General features: G+C 36.0%; 1 protein-coding gene across 8 annotated transcripts in view; it reads left to right on the top strand.

The window, feature by feature from the left end:
- Positions 1 to 17,871, top strand: part of LOC134527255 (mitochondrial thiamine pyrophosphate carrier-like) — a 192,606-nt gene that overhangs the window by 30,883 nt on the left and 143,852 nt on the right. For 7 of the 8 annotated variants that reach the window (XM_063359774.1, XM_063359769.1, XM_063359771.1 and 4 more), the window contains 2 exons: positions 1,191 to 1,327; positions 16,631 to 16,786. In XM_063359774.1, the coding sequence (XP_063215844.1) occupies positions 1,202 to 1,327; positions 16,631 to 16,786 (282 nt within the window). In that variant the 5' untranslated portion in view covers positions 1,191 to 1,201. The remainder of the gene's footprint in view (positions 1 to 1,190; positions 1,328 to 16,630; positions 16,787 to 17,871) is intronic. The other variant, XM_063359770.1, reaches the window with a different exon arrangement.

Below are 17,871 nucleotides of genomic sequence, written 5' to 3' on the forward strand. Positions count from 1 at the left end.
AAAATTGCATCGAAAATTGGAACAGATACTTTGCACAAGCCTTAATAATGTAACGTCAGCCGACAAAGCCCGCCAAACTAAACAGTAAACAACTATTTTTTTTTCTCCCAAAGCAAAATCGTAGATGTTTAGATACTCGTGAGCAGTGGTGTAAAACTACGTGATTTCATATTTTTCAAAGTGCCAATATAGTTCTCTACATCGCCACTGCTATCAAGTAATGAGAACGGTTACGCTTCGGTATGTAACGCAAGTCTAGTATTTCTTGTATCTTTGGCGAAAAGGTTGGATTGCGCATGTGTTTTGTTTGTGTCGACGGACACACAGTGATTTTAGGTTAAGTATTGGATGGTGACGGCAATAATGTTATATAACTGACTATTCACGTATCTTGCAAATTTGTACCCTTGAAGAAATAAATTTATGAATGCATACAATATTTAAGGTACTCCATGTACGTTTTTTATATTCTAATTAGATATGTGTAAACCACAGCTGTCGCTACGACGTTTAAAAGATGTTTTGCGTTTAAATAGTACGGAAAATCTTCAAAAATGTACGAATCCATAAAAGATATTGTTGTAAAAACATTTTGAATTGATAGAAAACATTTTCGCATGATTAGTAAACATTTGTAAATTTTTAAACAATTTCCCGAAAAATTCGGGAGTAATAAAATTCCCGCCCGGCATTTCGGGAAGCCTATTTTCCCGACTTTTTTCCCGAAGCGTCGGGATCCCGCACACCCCTAATTTACATGCATATGCTCTATCTGGACTCTTCCAATATCTTTGGTACTAATAATGTTGCTTCATTATCTCATCAATTTTTTTTTTCCTCTTTTTAATGTTCTATGTATTTTTTGTTTTAATTTTATCCTCCCATTTTTATTTAGTTCTGTTGCGCTGGTGTTCATGAGATTGGTTGGTTTATGTTAGGTAGGGTAATGGAAAATGTCAAGTTTTTATCATATAACAGTAATATCTCACCCTTGTCATTAAACATTAAACGTGTTTATTGTTCTTTGATTTTGTTTTGGGCTTCTGCCCTTATGACAAGAAGAGAGCACGTGACCCCCCGAACTTCCACTCAAGGTTCCTTTTCCCCTTGATATTTTCCACAGCCACCATCCCTCCCCTCTATCTCAGATGGTGCGTGTCTCTTCATGCCTATTCAACTGGTGGTTCCAGCCTGCTGTGTGATGGTTGGGTTCGAGTCCTCCAGGAGGGACGAGCGGGCGTCGTCTCATGCCATGGCTGGAGCGGTCAGCGGCACAGTCACCAGGTTCCTGTGCCAGCCGCTGGATGTCATCAAGATAAGGTTCCAGGTGAGTGCACTGCTGAGGCTCCTCGGTGGCTGATGTAAGCACCGATATTCAACCCAGACTCCCAGCAATAAGTCGGTTTAGTGGTCTGAAGCCATGTGAGAGATAGGTGCACCACCAAATTAATTTCAAGGATAAGCTAAGTTTGCACTAAGTGTTTCTAAATCTCTATTGTGGAAAGTGCTGCGGTAGTAATTTGTATTTGGATGTCTATTTTAATTAACCTTTCATTGAAGAACTGGCCTCTAATATTAGTGTAAATATTATTAACAATTGTTACAAAAGTATTATACTATGCAGTCTTATTACATGTATAAAACTATAGGATAGATAAATGTACATAAGTTTTTTTTTATTATAATAACACAGGCCAACAATAGTTTTGGTGCTGGGGTATTTGGAGCTGATTTGAAATGAATTTGGTTCCCTGAATTCAAATAGGGCATTAGTTTTGGCCTAGGAGCTCAAATTTCTAATATATAACATTTTAGTGAAATGTTCGTTTTATGTTATTTTAGATTAAATATATGAATCCAATCTAAAAATTAAACATGAAATTCTTATTACTAAATTAAACAAATATCATATTATATAAATATCATTGTATTGTACTAATATTATTAGTACATATATACTAATATTATTATATATTAGGGATGGGACGAATCCACATTTTGGTCGAATCCGAATCCTTGTTCGAATCCTCAGTGTTTGTCATCGAATCTCGAATCCCAGTCCCACACTAAACTTCACCACATGTTATTAAAAAAAATCACACATTTATTTTAAAAAATTACATAGGACTATGTATTAAAAAAAATCACATGTGTATTTATAAAATTGTAAAATAAGTGCATAGTGTATACACCTGAAATAAAATAGAGACAAATAACCTCAAAAACCACACACATAAGTTTGCATCTGTCTAATTCTCTGTTAAATTAATCCTTCCTATGTTTTCAATAAAATACGTTTGTATAACAGACACCATTTAAAAAAATTACATTTTTTCTGCAATGTTATATTATTGAAGGTTGGAAATGATGAGTAGTTATGCTAATTGACAAAATGCAGCGTAGTTTATCTTATGTTTGTGCTATTTCCGTTACCTTTATAATACAGTTTAGGTATACAATTTTCTAGAGCTGGGCGAACCTCAGTTATCTGGTTTCGAACCTAACCGAACTGAATCGAACCATAGCAAAAAATTTTTGAACCAAGCCGAACCTCATACAGAAATAATTGTTTTGAATTAAAATGAACCGACCACCAGCATTTTGGTCTTTAACTGAATGGTGAGAAAGAAAGGTTCTCCAGCCATATGTAAAATTAAAACATTATATAGCTTAGCAGCTTTATTAAAACATTGCAAAACATTTTATAAGTAAAGTTTATGCAATAAATAATGAAGGAAAGAAAACAGTTTAGAGAAAATCATTTTTCATTTAATTTCTTTACATATACAGTCAAACCTCTATCTATCGTTTTTAAGGGGACCAACAAAAAAATTCAGTAGATGCGGACATTCAATAGATGTGGACTTCACTCTAAGAATTTTTTAAAAATATTACAACCTCAAAATTAGTGTCAGAAATATATCAGTTACTTATCATTAAAGTTAATCAGTTGAAAAATAAATAAAAATGGAAGTATTTTACTTAATTCAATTTACACTTGCAAAAAAAAACATATGCACAATAAATCTACATGGAAATTAAAGTCTTTTTCAATATCCTGAAGTCTGAAATATGTTTACTCATGTCATCAAATGTAGAGCTGTACTGAAGAAGCCGATTTTGCCAATATTTAGTTGAATCGGCATTTCTGCCGACTTCCGATACGCTTGTTAATTTTCGGCCGATATTACTGAAAAACGAGAGACTGCCATAACCTAAAAATCCACGATTACCCATTTCACTTTTCGTAGTAGTACTGCATTCTTTCAGATCGCATTATTTCTTCGCAACATGTGCCAAACGTACATATAAAAATTTAACATCCTTTTTTTCAATAATGTTCTTTAATTTTAATGTCGTAAATAAATACATTACCGTCACGGTAAATATACATCTCGGTTGTTAGCTTGTTACGGTAACTGTAGTGCAAATGTGGTAGCTATCGTGCTTCTGCAGTAATTATGGTATCGACAAAGAATCTTTAGTTCTTTTTATGGTAATTATCTTAGGATAACAATTGGGTTTGTACTGTAGTTATGGTACATCATCCATAATTCTTCGCAGGTTGTTGTTCATTTGTCTTTTCTTCATATTTACGTGCTCCATTACTTGGCTGCAGATTTAAGGTGATTTTTACTACTGTATACTATCGTTACTGTTTTTATGAAGGTTTCTTTCTAAGATATGGTTATTTCTGCAAAATCTTTATGGTTAAGCGATCATCTATTATAATTTATAGTGATGGGACCACATATTTTGTACGATCAATGCGGACAAAACGATAATTCGAACATCGGTACAAGCGGACTTTTTTAACCTTAGTTGTATGGCAATTTTGCCGGGACCGTAGAAAGTATACGATAAACACGGACAATCGATACATGCGAGTTCGATAGATAGAGGTTTGACTGTATATACTTTTAATTCATGAAGAAGTTCCATCTAAATTTCAAAAAGACTATCTTCCTTTTTCAGTGTACACTAACATTCATTAAAAAAAATATAAGATTATAAAGATGACGAACATTCAGCATAAGGCCACAACATATTTTTGTGGTAGACATAACCTAACATTTTTAAAAAGTAAAACTTTTTAATAGGACATTAAAAAAAAGTCGAATGTGAATTAAGTTACCTATCCACATTACAAAACCCGCTGACTGCAGTTGCTGTTTTCTTGGAAGAATGCTGCTCGTCAGAAGAAACTTTAGACATTTTTTGGGGTGGTTCTGGGTCATCTGGGTCGTCATTATCTTTTCTCCATTTGGAAAACTTAAACGACGTAAGTCCTGCTGGTCGCAAATCACCTCAAGAACAATAATATTGTAAACGTAACGTAAGTCAGTGTGGTTATAAAAATTTGCGTCGGAAAAAAGAAAACACGAGAAATAATGATGGCTGCCGCAACTACGCTAGTCATCTTAGTACCGTACTGTAAAATTTACTGGACCAGTTACTTTTAATACACAAGATTAAATTAATATTTTCAGCACCTGACTGTTATAACCAAAAAGTCCAAAGAAAATAAATACATTTCAGTAATTTAAAATACGTAATTTACGTAATCATTTCCTACCGCATTTGTCTTGTGTTAACTTGATCACGTTAGTTTTGCCGAAATACGAGAGTTCTCGTACATGCACTTTAGTTTAACGTATGGGGTACGCAATCTTTGGTGATTTTACAACACTTCTCGTACACGCACTATAGTTAAAGGTATAATATACAATACCTTTGGCATTTGTACGATAGTTTATATTACGTAGTACGAGAAATGCATACAAAATTCTCTAAAGTAAACAAAAAAATAAGCGCGCCTATATGAAAAAATGCTATGAGAGTTATGCGACGATTAATAATTTTTTTTTATTATTTTGTCTGCGCTTGAAACTGTTGAGGCGACGATTATGCGATAAAAGTCGTAATATTACAAGTATTGGAATTTTGTTGTGCTGTTTTGTGAATGGTCTCAAATGGGGGTTAGAAAATTATAAAAACGTAATTTTTTTTTAAACGAACGTTCGGTTTTTCGAATATATTTTAAGAGGTTTCGAACCGAACGTAAGGATTCGGTTCGGTTCGGTTTGAAATTTTCAAACTTCGCCCAGCACTACAATTTTAAATTACTACCTAAAACTCTTAAAAACCCACCTCGAATCCCACCTCGGATCCTACGAATCCTCGAATCCATAGGATTCGGTATATTCGACGAATCCAAGATTCAAAAATCCCATCCCTATTATATATACAAAGATACCTAGTACAAAGTCATCGATAGAACCAACTAGTCACTCAACTACCGTATTTACTCGCATATAGGTCGCAGCAATTTTACCAGATTTGATGGGGAAAAACTGAAGTGCGACCTATATGTGAAGAAAAAGTTTTTAAAATTTTTGAGGAGTTTTTTTTTTCAATATTTTGCTTAAAAATGCGAAAAAGAAGTTTATATAGGTATAGGCAAATTTATTTACAATGTACACATAGTTAATTAACCAAGCAAATTTTCATAACAAGAAATTAAACACACAAAAAAAATTAAAGGCAACATTGCACAAAATCAATCAAAAATACGCACAATATCAATCAAAAATATGTCATTATTTATAGGATTATCACAGTATCACAGTCAAAATAATAGTCTGAACACTCACCAAGTGTTTACCTACTCGTTTTCTGAGTCAGACTCAGACGCACTAGACTCGGCTGGGTCATCAACGTCGTCGTTGTAGTTGCCGTCTTGTTCCCAGATCGCTTCGTCTTCAGTACCGTCTATCCGAGGGAGATTCCAGTTTTCTTGAAACTCCTTACAATTATATCAGGCATGATGAGAGCCCAACTCCTCGTGATCCATTCACACACCATGGGTAGAGGCCCGGAAAATTCTTGGGTTGCAGTAACTAAAATTCTTGGGTTACAAAAGGGAAAATTCTTGAGTAGAAATAGTATAATTCTTGAGTGCAGATAAACGTTATGGTTTGGAAAAATTACGGTATATTGGAAATTTATGTTTATTATTTATTATATATGTGATACAATTACTGACACTTATTAAAAAACAAAGTTAAAAAAACTGTAATGCAATGTATGATTAAAAAACAACAGTTAACTTAAAACAATCGAAAAGCAATTCAGTTGTTTGCTTCATAAGCATATGATGACAACTGTTCCAAGTTGGTTAAGCTCAAATTTGTTCTGCGGTTTGTGAGTACATACAAAAATTTTGAGAAGAATCTCTCACAGTCAACATTTGAGACTGAACCCACAAAGTTTTTAATGCACTGTCCACAAAATACTTATGTTCACTGTGCATTGATTTCAGTACTTCAAGCACACTCAAATCACTGTTCTTTTGCAGCTGCTCCTTGAGATCCATGTATGCATGTACACCTTCATTTAGTGGCACCTTCTTCAAAGATGGCACTTTTGAAAATAACACCTTCAACCTGTCCCCTGAAACTTCTTGGGTCAGTACACTTTGCCTGTTGAACAAGTCTGCGACAGACTCGAAACATTTATGAGCTGGATCCTCTGTGATCAGTTTGTCTAGTTTCAAAGAAATATGACTTGAAGTGTTCTTCATTACATCAATTGCTTTGGCTTTGTGCACACACTTCAACTTTTTCAGTCCGTCGTTGAAATTGTCACTGAAAACCCCACCAGCGGCGTAGCCGGGGGGGGGGGGATGGGGTTACGGGTTATAACCCCCCCCCCCCTTAGCCCCCATTATTTTTCTTATCTGAAAGCAGGTTAGCTAAAAGCCTGGGTGTCTTACTGCTATCACCGGCCACTGCACTGGAGGGGAAGAGTAAGCGAGCCCTACCGATTCTCCTGCCCTTCCCTTACCCCTGTCACGAGCAGAAGCTATAAGGTTGTGACGCCATGACGCCGTGACGATTCCCAAGTTTTCAAATATCTTACACCTATTGTATTTAACCAGCCCAGTAATTATAAGCAGGTGGTGACTGGGTAACTCTTCAAGTTAAAGCTAATTGTTTCCAGAAATAGGCCAGTTCTGCTGAAACCCAACCATTTTATTCCTTTTTTTTGTATTGTCAAGCTTCGAGCATGATTTATGATTTTGAGTGGAGGTGGACAAGGCACTTGGATTGATTAAAATATCTTTAATTAATTTCTTACTTCATCACTCAAACAATTTTTTATTAAAAAATTAATAATATTTTTACCATTACAATATTTAAAGTTAAGTACGGAAAACTGCTCAAATAGCACTATTTTACACCTTAAAATACAAATTTTCCGGGGGAGGACCCCCCCACCCCTCCGCTTTAATGGGGGGGGGGACCATGCTTCTTAACCCCCCACCATACACAAATCCTGTCTACACTACTGAACCCCACTGCCATTAACGTGCAATCTTCTTTTCAAATGCTGCAGCTTCAGATACAGGTCAGCTGCCAATGGTACAGAGTTGGTTTCCAGAGTCATCAATAGAGGTTTAAACACAGCACTCAGAGACTTGACAAATTCACACTCAACATTAAGTACACTAGCTTCGTTTTCCTTTAAATTATGAAGGAATTTAGAGCCACTGTTGCTTTCATTCTCTTCTAGTGACTGCAGAAACAAGAAAATAACTTCCCAGTTATCTGCCAACCACTCAACAGATTTTAGCCAGGAGTTCCAGCGAGTTGGCACAGGAATTGGGAAGAGAGAAATAGTTAACCCCTTGTCTTCTAAAAATTGTTTGAAAGCACTGCGTTTCTTCCTTGCAGTCAAAAAAAATGCTTGACTGCAATCACAGTTTGGTTGAGCTGTGCTCAATTCACCAAGTAGATGAATTTTGTATGCCAAGCATTGAACACGGATTACTTCATCTGACAAGAGAATAGAAAGGCCATCAAAACATGTCTTCATGTATCTGGCACCATCACTAACGAAAGCGACCACTTGAGAATACTCAACTTTCATATCCTGAAGGGCATCTGAAATTGCTCTAGCACATGAACGGCCATTGACCTGAAGCAACATACTGTTCTTGTATATCTGTGGGTTCTACAGTGGTAAGGATCACTACAAAAATTGCCCTACCTTTCTTGTTGGTCGTTTCATCTGACATTACAGCAACTGTCTTATCCTTCAAAGCATCAATTACTTTCTCCTTGCGAGAGCTTGCCAATGAAGGTAGGTACTCTTTTCTCAATGAATCACAGCCAGGGAGTTCTCCACCATGGACAATATTCTGGTGCATCCAGCTCCTGAAAGCTGGGTGATCTGCTTTTTCAATCGGTATGTTAGCAGACACCATCATCTCCAGCGTTGTGGTCACAAAATCCAATTTAGCAGCCTGCAAAAATAATAAAAGTGTTGAAAATATATGGTAATTTAAATTGAAGAGTTAGAAATGTTCTAATTGACCTACATGAAAATATGATTTTCTTAAATAGGCATTCTCAAAATTAAAGCAATTAGGCCTTTTTAACAATAAAAAATATTCCGGAGGCTAATGGACATCACACTGAAGAATGTTTGAGCTACATGTATTTAAACAATTGTGTGGCTTTAAAATAATTTCACAAAGGAAAACCTGTTAACAATAGGCCTAATTCACTTAACAATTCAGCGCACATGCATGTTTCAAAATAAACAAGTTGATCCTACTACATCACAGATATTTACCTATTAAATCTCTAAAATAAATTAAACATATAATAATTTTCCCAACTGCAAAGTATGTTAAACTTACCTTGGCATCTTTAGCATCACTGACTGCTTCAAAAATAGTTTTTTGCCTTTTTCCATTGCTTGTAGCTTCAATGTGGCATCTACTTGCAATATGCTTTTTAACAGCGTCTGATGACTCCCAAGCAACCCTTTTATTACAAAACCGGCATAGCAATACATCGCCAGATTTTACCATTCCATCATTTGAAAATTGTTTAGCTCTCTCACTGAGCGATAATTTAGGTGGCATTGTTTACAAGCACAGGATAGTACATGCAAACTTCGAGATACTATCGCAGAGCCTGTGAATTTAAAGCCTAGTTGACATGGACGGTGTCTGTCTGTTACAACAGGAAAAGGAAAATTTAGAGTGTGAAATTTCCGTTCAAATCTGTGAATATTTGATTGTAGTTTAAAAACACTGACACAATACCGTTTTCTTATTTAAATAACTCTTAAACTGCCAACGCTTTGCCTGTACAGAGTGCACGCATGTCGTAGTCTACTATCGGTTTCGATAGCTCGCCGCATGAGCGCTGATTGCCATGTTTGGTTACGTTGATGCTCGTATAGAGTGCGTGCCCGTCCCATTTATCGACATCGGTAGCTCGGCAAATTCTATAGCACACTGCGCTCAGAAACGTATTTTTTGGCCGATTTCCTTCCAGTTTGAAATTTAAAAAAATAAAAAATTCTTGGTTTCTCAAAACCAGGTCATTATAGACAGGTAGTCGTCATAACGGTTTTACTGTATATCTGTTTCTTGCCGTCTGACTGTAGCTGTTGGCCATGCCATTCCAGTGACTTTAAAAAGGCGGCAATTGTTGTGGAAAACACAGAGACATTTCATGTTTTGTTACGTTGTAAACGGTTCGTTACATACAAAAATAAAAAGATTTAAACCGTCGATTGTAGTTTTTGTTTTATTCTTTCAAACTATAATGCACAGACGAATCCAAAAAAAGATTTAAAGCGTCGATTTTAGTTGTTTTATTTTTTCAACTAGAATGCATAGACAAATTGAACCCAATGTTTCATTCACTCGTTTCACACATACATCGGCCCGTCGAAAATACTCGCAGCTCGCGCAATGAGAATTAACAAACAAAATAACGTCGATGAAGTCTTTCAACAATCTTTTGCAGGAAATATCCGAAATATGTGCGGCCTAGAACACGGCCACACCTAGCGAAAAACCGCGAGCCGCCGAAACGCGGCCTCGCCTGGCAGCGATCGCCCGACGACTACTGATGAACTCATGACACGTTTCCTCCACGCAGGGAGTAGACGTCACATGACCTCACCGACCAATCACACGCACGTTTCATTCACGCTTACAGATACAAGCCAATCACAGAACAAGTTACAATACATGAAAAAAACCTCGTACATACAGAAATCTGGGCTTCCCCTGATCTGTCTCTTTTCAATTTCACATCGAAATCGGGGACTCCCATTCTCGTTCTCTCTCCCACACCTTGAGACAGCAGTTATCACTCAGTTCCCACGCAGTGGGGATATTACCATCTTTATCTCGGTTGGCGGGGAAGCACTGTTTCTTTCTCACTTACACTTACAGGCCTCTCATGCCTCTTTTTCTATCCATGAATCATTCCACACGTTAATGAACACTACAAACAGCAATTATAATACAAATTACTTGACAAAATTCAACTTATTGAGAAAAACCTGAAAAAGTAGGCCTAAACAGGCAAATATCTAGTACAGCGGCTCATTTGTGAATAAATACATAAAAAATAGTAATGATTGAAAATGTCTAATAAAATAATAAATACCTTCTTAAAACACAAAGCAAGTGCAAACATCAACCCTAAAATACATGAAAATGGTAAAAATATAATTAGAAAGATTTTTTTAAGAAATATTTACATGCATAAAAAATAGTTTAAAAGAAAATTATTTATCTTGGAGGGCAGGGTCTTGCAATGCTACACGTTCTGAGAAAAGTAATAACGTGGTGATGGTACTAATTGTTAGAACTCTTACAATTTAAATAAAATATGTGTTTTAATGACCAAAAAAAATACAGATAATTTTTAGTGTAAATTCGAAGTGTGACAACATTGTGGTGTTAGGGCCGAGTGTTCAACTAACCGCGAAAAGTAAATAAAGCTGAACAATGTGCCTGAAAATTCGTTAGTATTTGTAAGAGTTTGTGGGTTCTTTTAAAAAATCGCGAATATGAGAAATTGTTAAAAAATTTGTGAGTGCATCGTGAATAAAAATAGCTGAAAATGAGTTTTTAACAACAAACCAGCATTTTCCCAGCCACTGTGCACATATTTGTAGAATTTCGCGAATTCGCGAGTCGCGAAATTTCCGGGTCTCTAGCCATGGGCAAAGAAGGTCTTTTCAGTTTCCCGCCTTTCGTCAACTCTTGCGTTTCGCTGGCCATCCACTCCCCATACAGGCGACGGAGCTGCCCCTTGAAAGGCTTGTTCACAGAGACGTCAAGTGGTTGTAGCATCGACGTCAGGCCACCCGGAATAACTGCAATGTCTGTCCTTGACTCTTGCAGTACACGGTAAAAAACGGTCACAGTCCCGAAAACAATGAATTTTGTATCATGACCACTAAAGAGTCTAGATGCCTATGTGGGTGACCGTTACTATGTAGGGAGGTCAGGAGCTTAGTTCCAGCTCGTCAGTGGCGAGATGGCATTCATACGGGAAGGGTGTCGCTGGTGGTCGCTCTGCGGCCTGCCATCTAGCAGTAACTAACAAAACCTCGAAGATTGTATCTTGCTCTCCCTCTAACACACAGCCGATAAGGTTCTATCGTGCCCGGAGGAGGGGAAGGTTTAGCAGGTTTCTCTTTCACTCATCCTTCGCCATGGGGAGGTGGAATGGATTATTTTTTTGTCCGTAACTGCGCACATGTGGCTGAGAGCTAACCTCTCCACTCCCGCACATCTTCTCACTCAACTCGCTCGTTCTCTCACACTATTTCAATAAATCTTTTCAAATCTTCAACATCAATACTTGAAACCATTGCGCTTCCTACGGATTAAATATATTTCATGCACGCGCCCGAATTCAGCTGCAAAAAAATTAAACGGGTAGTCAATTTTTTTCTTCAAAAACCTTCCGAAACACTGTGTGTTAAAAAAAATTCTGAAAGCCCATTTTTCTAGATAAATGGAAATTCTAAATCACCTACGCCACAAGGAAACATTGTGCTTTACTATTATGTAATGAAAACACCTCTTAGTTTTATAGTTATGTAAAGGTGGTGTGATATGTTTTAGATGTCGCACCATCTTATCATCCATGTAGAAGAGTTACCCGAAAAGCTAACAAGACTATTGCCATGGAAATGGAAATATGGTTAAGGAAATATTTTTCAAATGTTTTTAAACAGTAAACAACATATAAAAAATCTTATAACTGTAAAATTAAAATACAAACAACCCTATAGCAAATTTAATTTCAATATGAAAAAGTCTACAATAATGTTTACAAGAAACAAAATTGCAATAGTAATACAAAAATATCGCAATTTTGTTACATTGTTAACATATATATTATTTTTAATAAAGGCAATAAAAATGACATACTCAATATTTGGAATACAATAAATACCTTAAGCCCTACATAATTGCTGCAATATTCACAATGAATGCTTTTCTTAAATATAGTAATTAAAAAAACATCGTAAATAAATTATAAACATACATATTATGGTGAAGGAAAGTGGACACTATCACACTGAAAAATCTTAGAGGGTAGTTTTCCTCATCTTATTTCTTTCTTTGCATTTTTGGTCTTGTTCGTTAAAATATTTCATGTTCAAATACTTGATACGCATATACGTTCTTGTCCTGACAAAACAGTATATAACTTCTTCTGGATATTTATTTTCAGTAGTTGCGCAAATAATTTTAGTCAGTGATTCAAAAATCCACTCTTTTTTGCACAAATTGTTGCCATGAACATTATCAAAACACATTTCAGCTATCTTTATTAATTCAAAAAATTCATTAGTGGGACATTTTAAGTTACCCTTTGATTGTACATGTATCCAGCTATTGTCCTCCGAATTGAAATCCGTAGTGCCAAGGTCAGGATATTTATTTCTGAAACGGTGAGCTATATAGCCAGAAACATATTTCAGCTCTTCAAGAGAAATTTCGTCACTTGAAAGGGGCCTGGCCTCTAAATCTATGTCTATTTCTTCCATGTCAGCAAGATCTATTTCATTTAAAGGTGATTTCTCTTGAAATGTCTTTGTAAAATACATTTCCTTGCACAAAAGTAGTTCTGTAATTTCATTCTGATAAGCACTGTCCTGTTCCATTTCATTTGACGAAAAATCACTTACCAAACACATTTCGTCTGTCTTCTCATCCGTGTTTTTCCGTTGAGCAAAAACTGCTGCAGAATGTTTTCTCAATATGTAGTTTATAATTCTGTATTTAAAGTAAATGGGCGACAGATGCATATTTTGATGTCCCATACCTCTAATATACGGAGAGAGAAAAAATCACTCTAACACATCTTAGTTCAGTTTAACTGTTAACAAATATTTAGGTTAACAGGTCCTATACATATTTCCGAATGTTTTACTGACTGAGTTATACTGGACATTAATTAAATTGATCGCTGATATTTATACTTTTAAACAAAATTTTGGATTTATCATTTTATGTAAACTCTAATGCGTTAAAAAGTGTAACGCAACACTACACACAGGTAGTGATGTCTAGTGCTCTGCCCTATGCACATTAGTTAACAAAAAAATAAAATGAAATATTAATTACTGATAAATAATACCTTGATGTAGTGATACAAGTAACACATGCTTATCTGATATTTATCTCAATTAGAATACGAAATAGGAAGACAAAATAATTAACTGATTTATTACTTACACAGTACAGTGCATTTTGAAGACAAATGGGTCTTAAGAAGCGAAAATCGTACTCGATTAAAGGATGGTATGGTGTTCGGTATATTAAGGTTTCCCTCAAAGTAACGGTTTCACAATGCTTTTAAGATATTAGTTACATCCCAACATAAGTTTAAAACATTTCTCTTAAGAGTGTGCTTCGTAGCATTAAAAGATGAGCCTTAATTATTTTGCAAATTTATCATTGTTATGGTGACGAAGTCAGGGGTTTTCATAATTTTTTTTAGAAATATAGTACTGTATTAGCAACTACATACGTTAAGAACTGTTATTTTATTCACACACAGAAAAAAAATACAAAATGCTAAAATTTGGCGTTTGTCTTTTTATATACTATATAGGTTTGTTATTATATATGTGTTGTAACATGTATAAAAATGTTAAATATATTCAACAATATTTGGTAATTATATATATTAAAAAACTTTTATGTACGCGACTTGAAACTACGTGAAAGGTTTTCAGTCTATAAAGGCCTATTCTATGATTTTTTTTAAATTATTAATTCTTATGCAAACAATTAATAAAATTGAAAGTTTCTTACATTGTCAGTATATGCATAGCATTACAGTTATTCCAAACAATTCTCTACCAGTGTTTACCTAAGGTTTGCATGTTACATTGGTTCTTCTACTAATACACGTATATTACAAGAGGTTTGTAATAGATTAAATGAGGTAAGTAAGAATTCGTTTTTATAAACGTTGTGTATGATATTATAAATTTTGAGACGTATAATAACAAAAAGAAGTGCGTTCCGAAGACATATGTCGGTAGTGTTACCCACTGAAACATTATTCCCACTTCAACTCTCTGTAAAAATAAAAGTATGGGGTTGAATGCGTCAAAAGGGGTATATAAATAAAATTTGAGGCTTCTTCCTTATTTCATACGCTGGTGTCCCCCACTTATAATTGCAAACAAAAATTTTTCCTCGATGTTGTAATTTACTCTGCGTATTCACAAAAATTTTTGGCAGTAAATAGGTATTTAATTTTTAAAAATGAAAGCATTTATGTTTCGAAAAAAATATTAAAGCGATGTGGGGAAAAATGTTTACAGATACTCCAGTAAAATTTTCAGTTTGATTGTTTTGATAGTTTGGAGGATTTTTCGGCCGCGCGAGGCAAGTTTGGCTCGTTTTCGTTTGCTTCCAGCGTAGGAAGCAGGGATCAAACGCCGATACCCGGCTTCACCTCGCATCCTCTGCTGGCCTTCCCTTGTCCTCTCCAGATGTATTACTGTATATTAGCTCCATGAGCGCGACCTTGACAAACCCTTTGTTTCTTCGGCCTCCTCTCTCGTCCTCCCTCTACACCTGGATGGCAAACAAGTAGAAAAAGGGAAGGGTAGAAGCAATGGTTTCTCCAGCCACTATCTTATCTGTGTCGGGAACTTCCTCACGCTTCAGACCAATCGCACGTTTAAAACGAAAACCGCTGTAGATATAAAAAATCATAACAGGCCTTTTTTATTCGTAATTAAATTTACTACAACTTTTATTCTTTGCATTTTTTCAATACAAAGCACTGTTTTCGAGTTATATTCTACAATTAAGACATTTTAAGAAGTCAGGAATCTAACTTGACTTCAATTTTATATATTCGGTTATTACGAGTACTTACAACAATTTATCACGCCGTTATCAGCTCTCGTAGTAGCGGAGTTTTACAGTACCCGTTAACTCTTTCATGCACGGCGCGCCGGCCGTTCGTGTCATTAAATTACCGGTGCCATCTATATGGGGGGAATCTTAAATACCAAATTCAAGACCTCAAATTATGGGTGCGACCTATATGCGAAGGCGACCTATGTGCGAGTAAATACAGTATTCGAAAGCTGCTTTTTCATGAACTTCTTGAATATATCTGGGAACAGTCCCCTTTTAAACTCCAGCAATAATCTGCCATCATGTGCGTATTCCATCTTCCTCGATATCGGTCCTCCATAATTTTAACATATTGATGAAATATTTCACCGTGCTCCTCACTGCTGTCTCATATTTTTTCAGAAAAACGGTCCGGGTGACTGTGTAAATAGTGCACCTTAATACTCATGTTGCACACAACGGATTTGAAATTTTTATGCATTTTGTTTACCAGTTCAACATGGTTTTCTGCTTTTCATTTGCCCAGAAAATTTCCGACAACTGCAACAAATGAAGTCCAGAATTTTCGCACAGCCTCATTCATGGAATTTACATAGTCTTGGTCCTTAATGAATTTTTATTTTTATTTTACAGCTGTTAAATATTGCTGCTTTAGTATTTTCCTCACTGAAGTGAGGCATTTTTCCCCTATAAATTCAAAGCATGATCGATCCTCAAGAGCCTTTACAAACTGCTTCATAAGGCCCAGCTTGATATGTAGTGGTGGAAAGATGATTTTCTCTCGTTCAACTAAGGGTTCTTTAATAACGTTTTTTTCTCCAATGACCATATCTTCTCTTTTATGCCACTCTCTTCTAACCCAGTGGTGTGTTTTGTCTCTGCTATCCCAGAGGCACAAGAAACAAGGATATTTGGTGAGGCCACTTTGCGGACCTAGGTGGAAGTTTATCATTTTTAAATCCACACAAATCACCCATTGATGTTCACGTTTAGATTCAGCACCCCAAATATAGCTAAATCAGTTCCAAACTCCTAGGCACCAAAAAAATTTTTTTTCTTGTTGGCATGTGATATTCATTACTTTGTTACAAAATTAAAATGTTAAATATTAGTTAGTTAATTTGGACATAATTCAAAAAGGACAGTTTACTTAATAGCAAAGAGGTTTTATTTATTTTAAAAGTTATAAACAAGGTAAGCAATGGAAATCAATGAATATGACTTTAAAAAATTTTTTTATTTTAAAGCCATCACCAAAGTAATTAACAAAGGCACTAAAGTAAATTTGTAGAAGTCACAAACTTAAGAGTCCTTTTATGCAACTTGGGTGAGTGATGGTGGTGCCAGTCATAAGGGTGTGACAGCTCATTCAAGGGGAGCCGGCACTCAGGCCCGGCCTGCTCACAGTTGCAGGTGGAGCCATTATCTGCACGATGTGTGGAGGCCAAGTACTGGGGTGTGCTGCAGGCGGGTACTGACATCGTGCACAATGAAGGCATGGCCGCACTCTGGAAGGGTCACGTGCCCGCGCAGCTTCTCTCCGTAATCTACGGCACCACCCAGGTACTGGACCGTGCTGCCTCGTGCATTTTGATGGAAGTGTAGCACTCTACTGCATAGATATTATCAGGCGTGCCCTCTGCCATGTTCGACAATAAATAGAGAGTTAAAAGTTACAACCCACATTACAAAATCATACAGTCAAACCCCTATCTATCGTTTTTTAGGGGACCAACAAAAAATTCAGTAGATGCGGACATTCAATAGATGTGAACTTCACTCTTAAGATTTTGAAAAAAAAAATTTCAACCTCAAAATTAGTGTCAAAAATATATCAGTTACTTGTTGTTAAAGTTTAATCAATTAAAAAAAAAAATGGAAGCATTTTACTTAATTCAATTTACACTTAAAAAAACATAGCCTGTGCACAATAGACCTACAATTCAATTTCAATTTCTTCAATAATCCTAATTCGTTCATCAAGTGTTCTCAACTACAGTAAAACCTCGCCTCGGTTCGTACGTACATCTCGGTCATACGTTCAGATTTTCGAGAAAAAAAAAAAAAATTGTAAGAAATACGTTAAAGTTAATTAAAATACAGTCGTATCCTGCAGCGTTCAGAAAAACTATGGTCTATATTACACATACGCATTGCACCACAGTAAAATAATTTAAAAAAAAAGGCCGCAAATTGATGGAAATTTAACGTCAACAGCGCGCCATGCACAGAGAAAGGTTATTGTACTCGATCAGCTGTTGTTACGGCGCGGAGTAGCCGCCGGCTGACTCTCTGTTCTCTGAGCTGCGCATGCGCAGTATAACACACTCAACGTTCCTCCCAGACTCGTGACCTTCCATCAGCAGCCAGCCAAGATGCGAGCTTAGCAGAAAAAAATATAAGCTCCACCTCCCGTGTACCAGTTTTGTCCAGTTCTGATACCAGTTTATTGGTATACGCACCAGTATTTCTCGCTGCAGTGACATGTTCAAGTTTACGTTCATCTTTATGTCTTGATACCAATAATTAATTATATACAATCCCCAGAAATAAAAGGTTAGTTTAAAAATTATGTGTCAACTGTACAATACCGTGTTTCTGAAATTATAAAATACGTATAAAACAGTTACATTGACACTGCTCATTTT

Source organism: Bacillus rossius, chromosome 1 (genome assembly GCF_032445375.1).
Source record: "Bacillus rossius redtenbacheri isolate Brsri chromosome 1, Brsri_v3, whole genome shotgun sequence".
NCBI lineage: Eukaryota > Metazoa > Arthropoda > Insecta > Phasmatodea > Bacillidae > Bacillus > Bacillus rossius.